At 45.7% G+C, this 20,128-nt stretch overlaps 1 protein-coding gene across 1 annotated transcript in view; it reads right to left on the reverse strand.

Moving 5' to 3' along the window:
- Window positions 1–20,128, reverse strand: part of LOC141050255 (NACHT, LRR and PYD domains-containing protein 3-like) — a 183,265-nt gene that overhangs the window by 149,375 nt on the left and 13,762 nt on the right. Inside the window, exons 2-4 of the mRNA XM_073547131.1 lie at window positions 17,360–17,444; window positions 6,873–7,036; window positions 6,328–6,499 (exon numbers count right to left, since the gene is read on the reverse strand). Of these exons, the coding sequence (XP_073403232.1) occupies window positions 6,328–6,499; window positions 6,873–7,036; window positions 17,360–17,384 (361 nt within the window). The 5' untranslated portion in view covers window positions 17,385–17,444. The remainder of the gene's footprint in view (window positions 1–6,327; window positions 6,500–6,872; window positions 7,037–17,359; window positions 17,445–20,128) is intronic.

Here is a 20,128-nt window from a genome sequence, read left to right on the forward strand (position 1 = left end):
ACTCCAAGGATACCACAGAGAAATCACCCGCAGGGAGAATGGGTGTATGCAGCCTTATATCCAGTCTGTGACTCCACTCAGCCAGTCATCATCATTAATCTCAGGTGTCTGATAATCAGACTCACTACCTCTCCTTAGCAGAAGAGGGAGTTCCTCGGGCCTCAGTGATGCAGGGGAAAATGAACTCACAACAGTACCTCCCCCTTGAGGAGGGGTCACCGAACCCTCAACCACGCCACCAGGGCGATCAGGGTGAGCTTGATGAAAGGCACGCACCAGTCTTTTAGCATGAACATCAGAGGCAGAGACCCAGGAATTATCCTCCTGACCATAACCCTTCCACTTAACCAAATACTGGAGTCTCCGTCTAGCCAGACGAGAATCCAGTACTTTCTCTACCTCATATTCAATGTTACCTTCAACCAATACAGGGTCTGGAGGTGCCACTCCCAGAACAACAGGTTCAACAAATCTCTTCAACAAGGACTTATGAAACACATTATGGATTTTAAATGTGACAGGACGAGCCAAACAAAAAGAGACCGGATTAATAATCTCCAAAATCTTGTAAGGTCGAATAAATCTAGGCTTAAACTTAGGAGAAGCCACCTTCATAGCAATATTTTTTGATGATAACCACACCAAATCACCAACCTTAAACTGGGGACCAATGGTCCTATGTCGGTTGGAAAACTGCTGGGCCTTTTCCTGGGAGAGAGATAACTTATCCACCACTTAGTCCCAGATCTGGTGCATTCTCTCCACCACAGTGTCAACCCCTGGGCAGGCAGACGGCTCCACCTGCCCTGAAGAAAATCGAGGATGAAACCCAAAGTTACAAATAAAAGGTGACATCAAAGTGGCAGAACTAGCTCTGTTATTTAAAGCAAATTCGGCCAAGGGTAAAAATGAAACCCAATCATCCTGATCAGCAGAAATAAAACATCTCAAATATGACTCCAAGGTCTGGTTTGTTCTCTCTGTCTGCCCATTGGTCTGAGGGTGAAAGGCAGAGGAGAAGGACAACTGAATTCCCAGCTTGGAACAGAAAGTTCTCCAAAATCTAGACACAAACTGAACTCCTCTGTCAGACACAATGTTCTCAGGAATCCCGTGCAAGCGAACCACCTGTTGCAAAAACAGGGGCACCAACTCAGAGGAAGACGGCAACTTAGGGAGTGGTACAAGATGAACCATCTTAGAGAACCTATTACAAATCACCCAAATAACAGTCATCCTTTGAGAGACAGGCATATCGGAGATGAAATCCATTGAAATATGGGTCCATGACCTCTTGGGGACAGGCAAAGGCATCAACAACCCACTAGAGCGGGAGCATGATTTAGACCGGGAGCACGTCCCACAGGACTGCACAAAATTCCTGACATCACGAGACAAGGAGGGCCACCAAAAAGACCGACTCACAAGATCTCTAGTACCAAAAATACCTGGATGACCAGCCAAAGCAGAGCAATGAACTTCAGACATCACTCTCTTCTTCCACTGGTCAGGAACATACAACTTTCCACTGGGACAACGCTCAGGCTTGTCTCTCTGGAATTCTTCCAGAGCACGTCTCATATCGGGCGAGATGGCAGAAAGAACTACCCCTTCGCCTAAGATGGTAGCAGGTTTGGTCACCACAGGAGAATCAGCAAAGAAACTCCTAGAGAGTGCGTCTGCCTTGACATTCTTAGTTCCAGGAAGAAAAGAAACCACAAAATCAAAACGTGTAAAAAACAAGGCCCACCTATCCTGTCTAGGGTTCAAGCGCTTAGCCGACTCTAGATAAATCAAATTCTTGTGGTCGGTGAGGACCACGACTTGATGCTTAGCTCCCTCCAACCAATGTCTCCACTCCTCAAATGCCCATTTCATGGCCAACAGTTTCCGATTCCCCACGTCGTAGTTACGTTCAGATGGAGAGAACTTTCGGGAAAAGAAAGCGCAGGGATTCATTTTAGATGTTACAGGATCCTTTTGGGACAAAACAGCTCCTGCACCAATCTCAGAAGCATCCACCTCTACCTGGAACGGAAGTGAGACATCAGGTTGCCGCAAAACCGGGGCGGAGGTGAATCTTCGCTTCAACTCCTGAAAGGAAGAAACAGCCCCCGGAGACCAATTTAACACATCAGCACCCTTCTTAGTCAAATCAGTCAATGGCTTGGCAATACTAGAAAATTTTGCTATAAATTTCCGATAAAAATTAGCAAAACCCAAAAACTTCTGGAGGGCCTTCAAAGAAGTGGGCTGAACCCAATCATAAATGGCCTGTACCTTGACTGGATCCATTTCAATAGTTGACGGAGACAAAATAAATCCCAAAAATGAAATCCTCTGTATCCCAAAAAGGCATTTAGATCCCTTGACATACAGGGAATTCTCCCTCAAGATCCGGAACACAGTCCGAACATGTTCCACATGAGAATCCCAATCCTTGGAGAAGATCAAAATATCATCCAGATAGATAATCAAAAATGTATCCACAAAATCTCGGAAAATATCGTTCATGAAGCACTGGAAGACAGAAGGGGCATTAGTGAGCCCAAAAGGCATCACCAGGTACTCAAAATGTCCCTCCGGAGTATTAAACGCTGTCTTCCATTCATCCCCATGCTTAATGCGAATAAGATTATACGCCCCCCTGAGGTCAAGCTTGGTAAACCAGCAAGCACCTTTAACTCTAGAGAATAGATCCGAAATCAGGGGTAACGGATACTGATATTTAACAGTAATCTTGTTGAGGGCACGATAATCAATACAAGGTCTTAATGAACCATCCTTTTTGGCTACAAAAAAAAACCAGCACGTAAGGGTGAAAAGGATGGTCTAATATGACCCTTCTCCAACGCCTCCTTAATATAGGATCGCATAGCCTCGTGCTCGGGTACAGATAAATTGAAAAGCCGACCCTTGGGGAATTTACACCCCGGGTTCAGCTCAATAGAACAGTCATAACTCCTATGAGGAGGCAAAGACGCAGACTCATTCTCACTAAATACATCATAAAAATCAGCCAGATAGTCAGGAACATCATGTGACTGGGGAGAGGTGGAGAAAACAGGAGCATCACTAAGGGCACACCGACAACCCCAACTCACCACAGACAAAGATTTCCAATCCAGAACTGGATTATGGATTTGTAACCAGGGAAACCCCAGAACAATGGTATCATGCAGATTATGCAACACCAAAAATCTGCAATTTTCCTGATGGTCTGGGGTGACCCGCATTACCACCTGGGTCCAAAACTGAGGTTTATCTTTAGCCAAAGGAGTAGCATCAATCCCCCTCAAAGGGATAGGCGTCCGCAGAGGTGTCATAGGAAATCCACAACATTTAGCAAAATCCAAGTCCATTAGGCTTAGAGCTGCTCCCGAATCCACAAATGCCTTGGCGGAAAATGTGGACAGGGAGCAGATCAGAGTAATAGCCAGAAGAAACTTAGGTTGAACACCACCAACAGAAAACGTGTGTGCAAAGCGTTTCTCTCGTTTAGGACAGACAGAAATAATATGCAAGGCATCTCCACAGAAAAAGCACAACTTATTACGTCTTCTGAACTCCTGACGCTGCTCTCTGGAGAAAACTCTTATCACATTGCATAGGTTCAGTCATTTGTTCAACAGGTGGCAACACCTCTCGTGCAGTTTTGCGTTCGCGCAAACGCCGATCAACCTGAATGGCTAATGACATAGAATCGTCAAGACCAGAGGGAACAGGAAATCCCACCATAGTATCTTTTACGGCTTCTGACAAACCCTTCCGAAAGAGAGCAGCCAAGGCATTATCATTCCAAGTAGTAAGTACCGCCCACTTTCGGAATTTTTGACAGTACAATTCTGCAGAATCTCGACCCTGATTCAATGCCAGCAGGGTCTTTTCAGCCTGATCAATGGCATTAGGTTCGTCTTACAACAAGCCCAAGGCTTGAAAAAATGCGATCACATTAGTCAGAATAGGATCATCTGGTTTCAAAGAAAACGCCCAATCCTGGGGATCGCCACGCAGCAAAGAGATGACAATTTTAACCTGCTGCGCGGAGCTCCCTGACGAGTTAGGCTTCATGGCAAAAAATAATTTACAATTATTTTTGAAATTCAAAAATTTAGACCGATCACCACAAAATACATCAGGTGTAGGAATCTTTGGTTCAGCAGCATGTGAATGAGCAAGGTAGGCGGAAATTCCCTGCACTTCCGCAGCGAGCTGCTCCACACGATCAGACAATTGCTTTATCTCCATTGAGAGAAAAAAAAATTCCCCCTACGGCCTCAGAGATATAGAGGAAAAAATATACACACCTTTTTTTTTTTTTTTTTTTTTACAATTCTTTCCTGCTATTGAGTACCCTAGGATCTGCGGTTCGGCGGGTGATTCTGTTATGATTGAGTGACCGTAGGAGGCCGACACAAAAATAGAAGCTACGTCCAGAAAACCAGAGGAGCTGGCAACTATCCGATTGCAGACCCCTGAACCTATCAACACAACTAGCAGTAGCCGTGGGGGGTTCCTACGGTGCCCTAGACCCCTCGATCACAGCCGGAGAAACTAAATAGCCTAAAGACAGAAAAGGAAATCTAAACTGCCCCAGAGCAGACCCCAAAGTAAAAGGCAGCCCCCAACATATAATGACGGTGAAGCAAGATGAAAAAACACTGACACAGATAGAAAGATAGGCTGAGCAAACGTTGGGGCCCAATCTAATCTAAACAGGAAAGGAAAGGAAAGCTGCTGTCTGCAATCGGCAAAAAACCCTATCCAAAACATAAGCCAGCAAGCTGAAATGGAAAAAGACCCTGAAGCAACTAAGCTTCAAAACTAAATCAGCACTCTGGTATTTTCAGGAGACAGAGCTAAGGAGTTCAGCTCACCCCAGCAGGGGATGGCTGAAATCCAGAAAAAAACAAAGCAAGGCACAAATGCAAAAAGCAAGGAAGAAAACTTAGCTTTAGCAGAGCAGGAATTCAGACTGGACTCCAAGGATACCACAGAGAAATCACCCGCAGGGAGAATGGGCGTATGCAGCCTTATATCCAGTCTGTGACTCCACTCAGCCAGTCATCATCATTAATCTCAGGTGTCTGATAATCAGACTCACTACCTCTCCTTAGCAGAAGAGGGAGTTCCTCGGGCCTCAGTGATGCAGGGGAAAATGAACTCACAACAGGACCCCACTGACCATAAGAGCTTACACTCTACAGGAGAGAGAGGACTCCACTGACCATAAGAGCTTACACTCTACAGGAGAGAGAGGACCACACTGACCATAAGAGCTTACACTCTACAGGAGAGAGAGGATCCCACTGACCATAAGAGCTTACACTCTACAGGAGAGAGGACCCCACTGACCATAAGAGCTTACACTCTACAGGAGAGAGAGGACCCCACTGACCATAAGAGCTTACACTCTACAGGAGAGAGAGAGGACCCCGCTGATACAGAGAGTAAGAAAGAATAAGAGGACCCTAAGTGTGTCCAGTATACTGGTGTATATGTAAGGAGGTGAGGGCATAGCCCTGTTAATATTGTTACTGAATATTAGCTGTGTTCTTTACATGTCTGTATAGAGTACAGTATATATGTCGTGTGTGTGTGTGGCTGTATTTCAATACTTAGTTATAGTTAGGTGCAGTATTAGAAAAGGGCCAGTAGATGGGGGCACTGAGCTCAACTAGTGAGAAGACGTTAAAGGGGTTGACTGAGAGGAGTAGCTAGACAGGAGGAAAGAGCTGAAGTGGCAACCCAAGTCAGTCCCAAGCCAGGGAGATCCGTGGGAGAGTCCCTTGTGGGAGTAGCAGCTGGAGTACAGGAGCTTTGTGTAGAGTTCAGTGAGCTGCAAACCTAGGACCCGAACAGGAGTAACAGTTCCTTTAGGGGGTGAGCTGTAACGGAAAAGTTGGGAACCTTCGTGGGCTGAAGTCGGGCTCTGGAAGAAGGGAAATGTTCATTGTGCTACGTGTGACGTGTCAGCTTGCCTGTGTGGTGCATATGTGTGAAGTGAAGGAAGAAGTGATGTACTGCTGTAGATGAAGATGTATTGCTGTTACCAAGTAAAGAGTCCTGTGGCTGTATTGGACGTGCTGTGCCCTGAAGAGAAGAAAGCTGAGTTGTTAAAGTTGATTCCAGCCTCTGTCTGCAGTCAGTTGGGTCCTCAAAGTGAACAGCATATGGGTGATGAAACAGCCTCCAGCACAGTGAGTACTGGAGCGGCCGCAGCAGCAACCCCCCGACGGCCGTGGTTTTCCATATATCATTGACTTCTGTAATCATTGTATGTTATGAAACCTGTATTTCATGACTGTCACACCCCATACATGATACCTCTTTTGCGCAGCTCCTCCAGCACAGCATTCAGGGCACTGTTATAATGATTCCTCTGTATGTTATATAGACTGTTCCACAATCCCATCATAGTTTCTCTTCCTCCATCAAAAATATCCTGTATCAATGTCCGGGCCCATGGTTTTTCATCATAAGTTAGACTCCAGTATTTCTAGAACGCAAAAAAGAAGACACATTTTGGTTGTTATACATGCGTACATTCTAGCAAAGAGCTGGGGCGCCGGAGTTGGGCATGAGTGGGGCCCGCAGCTCTGCCACACACCTGCTGCTACGGCCAGCCTCCTGACCCTGTTCCACCGCCGCTAATCCCACGGCAAGCTATTATAAAATGAGACTATAAGACGCATCACCATGTTTTTCAAAATATGTTTTTTCCTATTTTCCTCCGCAAAATTTGGCGTGCATCTTATAGGTTGCAAAATATGGTAATATTCACCCTCTCAGAGAAATCATCATGGGGACATATTGTAGACTAATCTGTGGCCACAATACAAGTAACACAACCGGCTGTTCGCGTCTCTCACATTAACATCCGGGATATTCCGGGAATGCAGCTCCATCAGAAGTAAATCTAGCTTCAGGTTCTCCACAATGTAGAGCAGATCATACCAGAAATATTCATATATCAACCTCAGTGTATGGTCGTCATACTGAGAAAGCTGCTGGTCGAACTGCCAGGCATCATCATCTAGGAAATGAAGGAGACACAAGAGTTAATTCTTCTAGAACAAGAAGCAGACTGGCGGCATTTTATGTGTAAGATTCTTGGCCGAGATCATTTACACAGTTCCGGTAATAGAAAATTTACCTAAGAGATTTTTATTTGTGTCTATATTTCTTTCCCAAGATTTTTTATAACTGCAGAAATTCATAAATAAAATTTCAGAATATCGCAAGAAACTGTCTTGCAGGCTCACTGCCTGACTGTACTGGCTCCATCACGCTGTAAGGCCATGTTCATACATTCAGTATTTGGTGAGGCTTTTACATAATATTAATCATTTTTATTTCTACAGCACCAACATATTCCACAGCACTTTACATTACAGAACAAGAAATAAAGAATAGACATTACAGAATAATACATAAATCAACAGATACTAAGAGGATTGAGGGTCCAGAGTAGATATGAGCAAATATTTCAATATTCGGTTTGGCTCACGATTGGCGAATTTGCAATATTTAATCTTCGATTTAATCGCTGAATGTAGTAGAACATATTTCCCACGCTGCCACATCACTGTAGCGCTCCTGGTCGGTGGAAACGTTACTGCTGGTAGATTGTTACCACCGTCAGAGCCCTGCGGAATCATACTGTAGGATGTCGGCGTGACCCCGCAGAGATGCGGTGACCTGTGGTGAAAAGCTTACCGCAGGTCAGCAGGTGCCAACTGATGAGATACTACTTCTCATATCCGCCGCTGATGGGAGAAGTAGTCTCTCGTCAGCCGGCGCCTGTGGTCAGAGTTAAAAAAAAAAATCTTACTGTCAGTCAGAGCCTTGTGTGTGGTCACGCTGTGAGATGTAAGCGTAACTCCGCAGAGATACTGTGATCTACAGGGGTAATCTGCTGTAAAAAGCTTACCGCAGGTCAGCAGACACCGACTAATGAGAGACTACTCCTCACATCAGGCTATGTCTGCTGTCACTGATAACAGTGATATCACGAGTCATTGACCTGAGAAGTAATCTCTCATCAGCAGGCGCTTGTGCGCAAAGTTAAAAAAACAACAAAAGTAAACACATTATACTCACCTAACACCAAACCCCCTATGGCTTTGTCTCCTAAAAAAATTGTAAAATAAACAAACATACACTCATCTTAATGCCTAATCCCCGATGCCTATGTCTCCTTGAAAAAGATCAAAAATAATAAACCACCATATTTTCACCTGTCTGCCATAGTCCACATAATCCCAAGTGTCCCACGGCGATCTCACTTATAGAACAGTAACGTCAGGAGATGTGTCTGCTCTATCCGGCTGCCGACGATAGTAATCACTCCAGTAGTGTATCACTGAGCTGCTGTGAGAGAGGTCACATGAATTCATGATGAATTTTCTCAAGCAGCAGTGGTGCCATAAGTGAGATCGCCAGAGCTCATCAGCTGATGAACTCGTGTGACCTCTCTCATGGCAGCTCATTGCTATGCACTGCAGGAGCCATTACCTCCTGTGTCAGTGTATCGCCGGCTGTCTTTGACATCAGTGACTGCTCTCAAAGACATCAAGATCGTCATGGGACATTATGGATCATCTTCTCTGCAAACAGGTGAGGAATAATGTGGTCAATTATTTTATTTTTGTTGCTGGAGACATTGGTGTCAGTGGATTAAGCGCTCGGTGAGTATGGTTTAATCTAGATTCAATAAAAGACTCTGTGTCATTACTTCAAATAAAGGACTTTTTTCCGGGTGTGTGGTTTTTTTGTAAAATCATGTTCCTTTTCTGGGGCAGCTGAGAGCTGATGTTTTTATTCTGGGAGGGGGCCAATATCCATGGTCCATTCCTACGCTATTGATATCTGCCCGTAGCTGTCTGCCTAGTCTTTGCTAGTTAAATTTTATAGGGGGGACCCTATGTCAATTTTTCCTGGGGTCCCTTGTAAAGGCTAAGCAAACAGCTATGAGCTGATATTAACAGCCTGGGAGCCCTTATGGCTATTGGCTCCTTCCCAGAATATTAACATCACCTCTCAGCTGTCGGCTTTCCTTCGGCTGGTTATGAAAATTACGCGGGAGCCCATGCAATTTGTTATTTAATTTTTATTGTAAAAATGAACACTTGCTGTTTGGTTACAGCCTGCATAGGCTGGTTACAGTGTGTGCGTGCATGCGTGTGCATGTGTGTGTTTACCAGTTTAGTAAAGAGGATGTCTAGATGACACCTTTTCATTACTAAACCTAGGGCTTGGTGGTAATGACAGCTGCTGACACTAAGACCCCTCCCATTACACTGATGCTACTGCATCAGAATGAACAATTATCAGCAATTATTCATCAGAAAATGTAACTGCTTACAATGCCTTCCCAATGGGATACACAGAGATTTCAGCAAGGCCAGGCAAAAAAATTCTAAAATCACTTAAAAGGTTATGGACCAATATATACATACAAACAGACAATACTATATTTAAAGTGCCAGTGCTCAATTTAAACCGTGCTCAAAATAGAAAATGGTTCAGTCTCACCCAGACCGCTTTATGTTCCTCCTCAAAGTTCCAAATGTATTGTTTCAAGCAGAAAGGAAGAATTGATATCCCCTATATTCCACCATAGGGGATGCTCAAAAAGAAGAGGGGGAGTTATTGTATGACACTACTCCCTGTCGTGCCCCTGCATTGCTCCCGCCCTAACAAGGGCAGTACCCTGGTATGGTCCTATACAAGCGTTACCCATAACAATTATGTAGCCTCCCTACCCAGTGGTGGTTAGAATTCCAAGATAGCATTTTAAGAAAAAGGAGCTAGGCAAACGAATGGTCAAAGATAAATCCAAGGTCCGACAGCAAAGGTCAGAATATAAGTACTCAGATCACAGATGAGCACAGATTAGCATGACCCAGATCCTATAGGGTGGCTTACCTGTCAGTCACAGCAACCTTATGACACTATGTGTGGTGTGATCCTGACACCAGTGTCTCAGCTACAGATCATTGTTGACAAGGATTGAGCATACAGTATAAAGGCCCCGTCACACACAGCAAGATCGCTAGCGAGATCACTGACTTTGTGACGCAACAGCGATCTCGCCAGCGATCTCACTGTGTGTGACACACATCAGCGACCGCTCCCCCGCTGGGTATCGCTGATCGTGCTCGATCGGCCTGGGTCATTTTTTGATCGTTGGTCTCCCGCTGGCCAGCTCGCATCGGTGCGTGTGGCAGCGGGAGACCAACGATCAGCGAGCTCCCAGCGCTGTAAGCTGGGAACTGATGAGAGGAGCTGAGGGATCACTCCAGCAGATATATAACTGCACCAGGATATCCTCTGAGAATTACCTTAATGAATAGTTAGTAACTGTTTTTTCTGCATAAGAATGGAATCTGTGTTCCAATACCATTAATCTAGATTTGCCTGTTCATTCCTACAAAAAATGTTTAAAATTATCCCTGTATCATTCATTTTTTGTGGATTATTTGGAGTGCACCACATAACATCACTCTACCAGGAAACAAAGGTTAATTAAGTGCACCCTGCCATCACAAATTTTCCTTTCTTTGCCCCTGCCATGGTGGAGTGGTAACTTCTGCACGCCACATGGCATCACTAGCAGGATCTTACTAAATTGAAGGTGCGGTGGGAGCCCCAGCTCACTGTGACCACAGACCTTGATAAATTTATTGAACGCGGACTAGCACACTATCAGAAGGAGGCCTCGCCTCAGCCAAGTGAAGCTCAGCGTGCCGAAGAACGGGAATTCACGCCTCCACTACAGTCCAGCCAAACGGATTTGCCACTGGATTACAATGTGGAATTATTGATTCCCACAGCAGGTGAGGATTGGATCATAGCCCCCAATTAAAGGGTCTGTAACCCTGGAAGAGGGTAAGAAAACGTATGAGCATCAGATTTTTTCATATCTTTTTTTAAACATGGTTTAAATATGCCTCAGTATACACTGCTATGCAAATTAATTGGGACAAAGCACTTTTTAAGTAAAATCGTAAGTTGGTCACCAGTCGGTGATTCAAACCAGTTTTAACTGCTTTGAACAGGCACTCACACCTGTTCAAAGCAGTTAATACTGGTTTGAATCACTGACTGGTAACCAACTTACGATTTTACTTAAAAAATGCTTTGTCCCAATTAATTTGCACAACACTGTAAGTTTTTCTACTTTACCAGGTTGGTGTGCTAGCAGCTACAGTCCTCCTTTCTGCTGCATTATGGTGCACAATATACTATATGGAGGACTATGGAGAGTGCATTATACAATATGGAAGACTATAGTTCACATTATACTATATGGAGGACTATGGCGGGTGTATTATACTGTGCGGAGGTCTATGGGGTGCATTATACTATATGGAGGACTATGGGGAATACATTATACAATATGGAAGACTATAGTTCACATTATACTATATGGAGGACTATGGCGGGTGTATTATACTGTGCGGAGGTCTATGGGGTGCATTATACTATATGGAGGACTATGGGAAGTGCATTTTACAATATGGAAGACTATGGTTCACATTATACTATATGTAGGACTATGGTGGGTGTATTATACTGTGCGGCGGACTATGGGGTGCATTATACTATATGGAGGACTATGGGAAGTGCATTATACAATATGGAAGACTATGGTTCACATTATACTATATGGAGGACTATGGTGGGTGTATTATACTGTGCGGAGGACTATGGGGTGCATTATACTATAAGGAGGAGTATGGGGTTTATTATACTAAACATGTAAAATGCTGCCTATTCATCGAGTGATTGGATTGTTTATGCCGGAACAGAAATCATTGTTCTCAGCAGCACATCACCATGTGTAAACTGCAGATGTGCTACTGATAACATGATACTGTATGTGTACAGAGTGATCTACTGGTGATTGTTCTGTCCCCATTATTCTTCCTCAGCCGGTGTAAAGAGGTTGGGAAACAAGCATTAAACAACTTCATTACTGTCGATCACGCTCGTTTTGCGGACTGAACTCAGCGCTTATAAATACAACTGACATGTTTCTGTGTGATGCGCAGTATGTGAACATTTGGGGTCCCAATTTAAACTTTTGCCCAGGGCCCCACTTTGTCTAAAAACAGCCCTGCCTGTAGTTTAGAAGTCCTCAGACCAATCTACATAAAGATCACCAACCATTTCTGGGCCGAGAATCACACTGAGAAGAGAGGGATTTAAGGATTTTCTAAAATCAGATTTGAACGTATCATGGGAAATTTTTTTTCAGACTTGTAATAAGAAAATTTTTTTTAACTTTTTTTGCAATTAAAGGGGTTGTTTGAACTTAGACTACAAGTCTAAAGACACTATGTGCTTGCAGACTAGTGAATCCTTACATTGTGTGCACTGAGCCCTATAAGGATCCTCCAGTTCCTACAGGTAGGTGCACGACCACAAGTATGTAATTTGCATACATGTGGTCACGTGCCAATTAGATGGGCGCAGCCTCACTTACTGCAAGTGTATGGAGCAGTGCCGTACATGTCTATTTGGAATGTGTACAGAAATATCCAAATCACATACTTGCAGTCACCTGACCGCCTGCTCCCGTTGTGGGCATCGGAGAATCCTCACAGCCCTCATTGAGCACGGTGTGAAGATTCACAAGTCTGAGTGGCTGCAGACTTGTAGCCTTAGGCCGGACAACCCCTTTAATGTTAATTGCAGCTTACTTTTTGCAACATTTTTATTTACCGTTTACTTTTTTATATACATTTACTGTACAAAATATTGGCATATCACCCATACAACCATGAGTAATATCAAATGACAAACTCTTCAAAGTGTCATCATTATATACATGTGTGAAACCCCAGGAGTCCGGTTGCCACAGTGGCATTGCCTCCCTCACAGGGAGTAATGTCATGCCTGGAAGCAAGGAGGGGTCCCTTTACCAGGTGTCAGTAGGAGAGAAGTCGAGCAGAACGTGGGGAGTGGAGCTGTGATTAAACTCGCCCCAGAGCTGAGCGCTAGGGACCGGATACCGGAGTCCGTGGTTGCATGGTACTGAAGTCCCGGCAGCTAAATCCAGAGGGCAGGGGACTGCAGGTCTCCTGGCCCGACCTAATACCCAGAGGCACAGCAGCATACCAGAGCCTGGAGCCGACACAAAGGAGCGGCACCTGTGATAGGCTCGAGCTGCCTGCCATGCAAGCAACGGTTTATAAAACAGAGACAGTTAGCAGCAGAAGGACGAGGTGTTAGGCAGCAAATAAAAAGGGAGGACAAAGCAGAAGGAAGGCCTCCGTACCTACCTGGTCAGGTATATCCAAAATTGCTTCCTGGCTGCTCGGCTCTCCATTACGATCTGTTACCAGTGCCCCGGTCTGTACTATTATCAATCAGGTAAAGGAAAAGAAAACTACAGCCCTTGTGTCCTCCACTGATCTCTTGCTCCCTGAGTCCTACACTACATGGTACATGAAGCCTGACATAAACGGAACTGGTAGCCCTGGGACCCCACTCCACTTGTGAGGAGTAGAACCATCCCAGCTGTGTCACCATCAGCCCCAGCGGTTTCCTTTAGCAGCATCGGTCATCTGTTGCTGAACACCACAGGTGGCGTCACGTTAAATCCCATAAATGTATTCCCCATTTTATGGCACAGCCAGGGCCACGGAGTCGGGTCACGGCCCCATGACTTCCCCAAAGAACTAAGAAAGAAACTTGGCACTCAACTTCTGAATGAATGCAGTTGTATTTAATGCAGCCAAATTAATCAAAACGTTTCGGCCTCATGTGGCCTTCATCAGTCAGCAGACTGCTCAGAGATAGGAAAAGACCTTGATCAATTAAATGGCCGATGAACGGTGGAAGCCGCGTCACTGCAGGCAGCACGCGCACACTCTTTAGACGTCTGTAAGGACGCTGTACAGCAGTGTGCCCACACCTACTGCTGCTTACCAGCGGCCGCATTTAAATGAGATATATCCCCCTACCTGTTTCATTGATCAAGGTCTTTTCCTATCTCTGAGCAGTCTGCTAACTGATGAAGGTCACATGAGGCCGAAACGTTTGATTAATTTGGCTGCATTAAATACAACTGCATTCATTCAGAAGTTGAGTGCCAAGTTTCTTTCTTACTTTACACAAGGTGTGAGACCCTACTTGTGCACCTCTCCAAGTAGTGCATACGGTTTTTTCTTATTAACCTTCCCCAAAAAACTGTCTGACCCAGTTTCGCGTAACCTACGGCCCTAGTGGACGTGTCACATGTATGAATGAACGTTCAGAACACTACATTTTGATTAATGCTCTATTTAATCTAAAGCCGACTACACACATGTAACAGGTGATGGCTGAGTACTCATTCAGTTATCAGCTATCTCTCCTAACTCCCCAATCCAGATGAGCGCTCAGTAACTTCCCCATAAACATGAGCATCAGTATCTTCCCCATAAACATGAGCGCTCAGCAACTCCCCAATACACAAGAGCATTCAGTAACTCCTACGTACACATGAGCACTCAGTAACTCCCCCATACACATGAGCACTCAGTATCTCCTCAATACACATGAGCACTCAGTAACTCCACCATACACATGAGTGCTCAGTAACTCCCCAATACACATGAGCACTCAGTAACTCCCCCATACACATGAGCACTCAGTAACTCCCCAATACACAAGAGCATTCAGTAACTCCACCATACACGAGCGCTTAGTAACTTCCCAATAAACATGAGCGCTCAGCAACTCCCTCATAAACACGTGCGCTCAGCAACTCCCGCGTACACATGAGCACTCAGAAACTCCCCCATACACATGAGCACTCAGTATCTCCCAAATACACATGAGCACTCAGTAACTCCACCATACACATGAGTGCTCAGTAACTCCCCAATAAACATGAGCGCTCAGCAACTTTCCCATAAACATGAGCTCTCAGCAACTCCCCCATACACATGAGTGCTCAGTAGCTAAACCATACACACGAGTGCTCAGTAACTCCACCATACACACGTGCACTCAGTAACTCCCCCAACCATGAGTGCTCAGTAACTAACCTATACACATGAATGCTCAGTAACTCCCCCATACACCTAAGCACTCAGCAACTACCCCATAAACATGAGCGCTCAGCAACTCCCCAATACACAAGAGCCTTCAGTAACTCCACCATACACATGAGCGCTTAGTAACTTCCCAGTAAACATGAGCGCTCGGCAACTCCCTCATAAACATGTGCGTTGAGCAACTCCCACGTACACATGAGGACTCAGTATCTCCCCAATACACATGAGCACTCAGTATCTCCCCAATACACATGAGCACTCAGTATCTCCACCATACACATGAGCACTCAGTAACTCCCCAATAAACATGAGCGCTCAGCAACTCCCCCATACACATGAGCACTCAGTATCTCCCCAATACACATGAGCACTCAGTAACTCCACCATACACATGAGCACTCAGTAACTCCCCAATACACATGAGCACTCAGTATCTCCACCATACACATGAGTGCTCAGTAACTCCCCAATAAACATGAGCGCTCAGCAACTCCCCCATACACATGAGCACTCAGTAACTCCCCAATAAACATGAGCGCTCAGCAACTCCCCCATACACATGAGCACTCAGTAACTCCCCAATACACAAGAGCATTCAGTAACTCCACCATACACGAGCGCTTAGTAACTTCCCAATAAACATGAGCGCTCAGCAACTCCCCCATACACATGAGCACTCAGTATCTCCCCAATATACATGAGCACTCAGTAACTCCACCATACACATGAGCACTCAGTAACTCCCCAATACACATGAGCACTCAGTATCTCCACCATACACATGAGTGCTCAGTAACTCCCCAATAAACGTGAGCGCTCAGCAACTCCCCCATACATATGAGCACTCAGTATCTCCACCATACACATGAGCACTCAGTATCTCCCCAATACACATGAGCACTCAGTAACTCCACCATACACATGAGTGCTCTGTAACTCCCCAATAAACATGAGCGCTCAGCAACTTCCCCATAAACATGAGCTCTCAGCAACTCCCCCATACACATGAGTGCTCAGTAGCTAAACCATACACACGAGTGCTCAGTAACTCCACCGTACACACGTGCACTCAGTAACTCCCCCAACCACGAGTGCTCAGTAACTAACCCATACACATGAATGCTCAGTAACTCCCCCATACACCTAAGCACTCAGCAACTCCACCATACACATGAGCACTCAGCAACTCCATCATACACATGAGCGCTCAGTAACTCCCCCGTACACACAAGCGCTCAGTAATTAACCCATACGAATAAGTGCTCAGTAACTCCTCTATACACATGAGAACTCAGAAACTAACCCATACACACTAGTGCTCAATAACTCCACCATATACAGTACATGAGCGCTCAGTAACTCCACTATCTAGCTGAGCACTCAGCAACACCTGAGTACACGAGCGCTCAGTAACTTCCCCATACACACGATTGCTCAGTAATTCCTCCGTACACACGAGCGCTCAGTAGCTCTCCAGTACACACGATTGCTCAGTAACTCCTCCGTACACAAGAGAGCTCAGTAACTCCTCCGTACACACGAGAGCCCAGTAACTCCTCCGTACACACGAGCGCTCAGTAACTCCTCCGTACACACGAGAGCCCAGTAACTCCTCCGTACATACGAGCGCTCAGTAACTCCTCCATACACACGAGAGCTCAGTAACTCCTCCATACACACGAGAGCCCAGTAACTCCTCCATACACACGAGAGCTCAATAACTCCTCCGTTCACACGAGAGCCCAGTAACTCCTCCGTACACACGAGAGCCCAGTAACTCCTCCGTACACACAAGAGCCCAGTAACTCCTCCGTACACACGAGCGCTCAGTAACTCCTCCGTACACACGAGAGCTCAGTAACTCCTCCATACACACGAGAGCTCAGTAACTCCTCCGTACACACGAGAGCTCAGTAACTCCTCCGTACACACGAGCGCTCAGTAACTCCTCCGTACACACGAGCGCTCAGTAGCTCCCCCATACAGATGAGAGCTCAGTTCAGCCAAGTATTCATGTGTTTCCAAAGGGGGAGAAATGAGAAAGCCGCTACCACACTTCCCTGGCAGTGACTTAGTCGGGAGGCCCCTTACACGTTACCCTGTAGATTTCTGTGGGATTGGGGTGGATATAGAATGCACAATAATGCTGCACAATATTCCCTGTCTGGATTCATTTTCTTTTTTTTCCCCCAGTGATCTTGTATCTATAAGTCAGTCCTCATTATGGAGTCACAGCTAACGAGTGATACATTCCGGATACTTAGAAGCAGATCATGTTATTGGATCAAAGTGATTTAGGGCTTTACCCGTCTTCCTGCGTTTTGCCGCCATCACAGTATTTGTAAATTTTCAAGTGTCAAAATCCAGGAGGAAGGATGGAATCGTCATTACCTGCAACAAGATAAGATGATAGTAAACCTGGATTCTGACAATAAAATGATAACGGCAGAGCCACATATAGATGTCACTGGCCGGTAGAAGGGCATACATGATATGAGAGGAAACTGCACGGCTTTATGAAAAATCATATTCCCCAGCGCTGTACAGAGATCGTCACCATTCACACAGACATTGGGAAGGATGGGAGAGAATGGAGAAAACCTGAGAACTCAGGGAGAAGGAACAAGTAATGAGCGCAGGTTGTTCCAGCTGAAAAGCAACGATTACATCTAAAACATCCAGATATTAATGTGAAAAACAATCCCGACTTGTAGTATAGCCACACATCACACGGAAGTCACATATACCAATATTGTTTACACCATTTTTAAGGTGTGGGACTTCTAGACTGGTAAAGCCTATGCACTAATTGCAAAAGCTGGCAAAAATTAGAAGGAACAGGGGTCTCCAATACACCCTGTATAAGACAGGAAAGAGGGCTTCATCCCCTAACCGTAAAAATTATGAAGGATGGCATCATACACACCAAGGAAAAATTAAAAGTGAGGGCCACCTGATGACCCTTTAAAGATTTTGAGTGTGGGCTGCCTAATGACCCTGTGGAAATGGTGGAGGGAGAGGTGGAGAAGGTGGAGGACAAGAATAAATGAACCATATACCCTTTTTTTGGGTGGGAAGGGGTGCACGAGAGTACACCAGAAAGAAAGGGACAGTTGAATTGGCTTTATGTTACGCTGCTGTCATCTGGTGCGGTTGAGAAGTATAGGCCAATACAGGCCTTGTTCATTTTGATAAGAGTCAGCCTGTCAGCATTTTCAGTTGACAGGCAAATGAGCCTATCAGTTATTATGCCCCCAGCCGTACTAATGCTAGCAGCAGTTCAGGCCAGGATCTCCAATTTGTAGAGAGACCATTCATGCCACGTGTCCAGCTTGAATACTCAATAGTTGTATGGCACAGAGGAATCATGAAGAATGCTGGTACGGTTGGAATTTTTGTACTAATTGTTCGACTAGGGCCTTCTGGTATTGCAGCATTTTACTAGCTATCTCTGCTGCAGGAAGAAGAGATGGAAAGTCCTCCTTGTAGTTGAGAAAGTAACCAGTAATCAGTGGTGGCCAAAATGTGTATAACACGAGGATCATGGGAAAGGCAGTGGAACATAAAGTCAACCATGTATGCCAGACTGGCAAGACATCACTGTTCCCACTGTGGCACCCCTGCGGGTCCAGTCGCCACAGAGGTACTGCACCTCACCCAGAGGTGTGGTATCCCACAACCAGATAAGATGGAGACACCCGACCATCATTCCATCCCACATCCCACACACACGTAGCATAGCAGAGTACCCTTTATGGTCCCTGCTTGGAACACGAAGGGTGCTGGGAGGTGGGCGGAGCATAGTTTGAGACGGAGAATTTTAGGAAGTAAGGTTAGGAATTCCCTCAGAGGTTGGGAAGGAGACGGACATGTCTTGTGCAGCTCTAGTCAACAGGAGTTGCCGAACTGGATAGCTTGACAGAAAGCTCCCTAAAAGGAAAGTTAGTTCTTCTGAGAGACGGTTGGAGCGTACTGACGTCAGGTGGAGGAAGAACCCTGTTCGCAAAAGGTCACGGCCCCTAGCCTAGTGAGCATACTTCAGGGCGCTACTAGCAACCCGATAGCTGTGGTGACTTTATGGACCACAGCCCCTACCACAGTTATTCCGACTGGAAAGGTAGCTACATAGGATCAAAGAAACGGAAGGGTATGCGTTGTCTGACAGGATTTGCAGCTGCAGGCCTGGGACGATAATTGTGAAGTGCTGGAAAGAAATAAAAGTGGAAAGCAGCATATTGTGTGGAGAAGGCCAGGAAAGGTACATACTGACAGGGAAGGCTGGAAGGGTGTACTTCATCTTATCTGGAAGTTGGCTGGACCCCTCACCTGGAGAACGCAGCACTGAAGTGGGCTTCTGTACTGCAGACAGAACTGTAAGTAAAGCCCTTGGAACTACATGCCACTGTGTCATCTGCTTCCTTTCTGCGCCTCTCACCCAGCACTGCTACATCCTCCACTCCACACTACCTCACCATCTACAAACTCATCTCAACTGCCCTGGAACTTCAGCTCTGCCTGTGGAGAGCTTTACCAACTCTGCTGCACCCTACCATCTGTCCCAGAGAAGCAACATTGCAGCGCTGGTCACCACTGACCAGAATACCACAGGTGGCGTCATGAATCTACACACAAACTATTTTCCTAAGCAATTCCACCCCATTTTACCTGGGGCCACTGACTGGGTCACTGCCACTGTGACACTTCACCCTTAAGATACCAGCCCGGTACCGAGTCACCCCCGGCCCCTGGGGGGCGTCACCACCAGGAGGACAATCCTTCATCTCATCTTCTTTCCTCTCCTCCTTCTTTTTCTCTTAAAGCCCATCCATGTTGAACAGATGGAATGAAGCTGGCATGGGTAGTACCCTCTGCAGAACAGGCAACCATCTCCTGTTCCTCCTCCTTAGCCTGCTCCACGTCATTAGGACCCAATCTGCATAGAGACGATGAGATGAGGCTGGGTTGGGTAGTATCACACTGTGTACTTTCATCCTCCATTTCCACCTGGTCCACATGAAAAACTTCCTGTTTCATTGTGAGCAGTGAGCGTTTGAGTATACAAAGAAATGGGATGG

The sequence above is a fragment of the Dendrobates tinctorius genome, unplaced genomic scaffold (assembly GCF_039654945.1).
Source record: "Dendrobates tinctorius isolate UK_male_01 unplaced genomic scaffold, ASM3965494v1 ptg000151l, whole genome shotgun sequence".
NCBI lineage: Eukaryota > Metazoa > Chordata > Amphibia > Anura > Dendrobatidae > Dendrobates > Dendrobates tinctorius.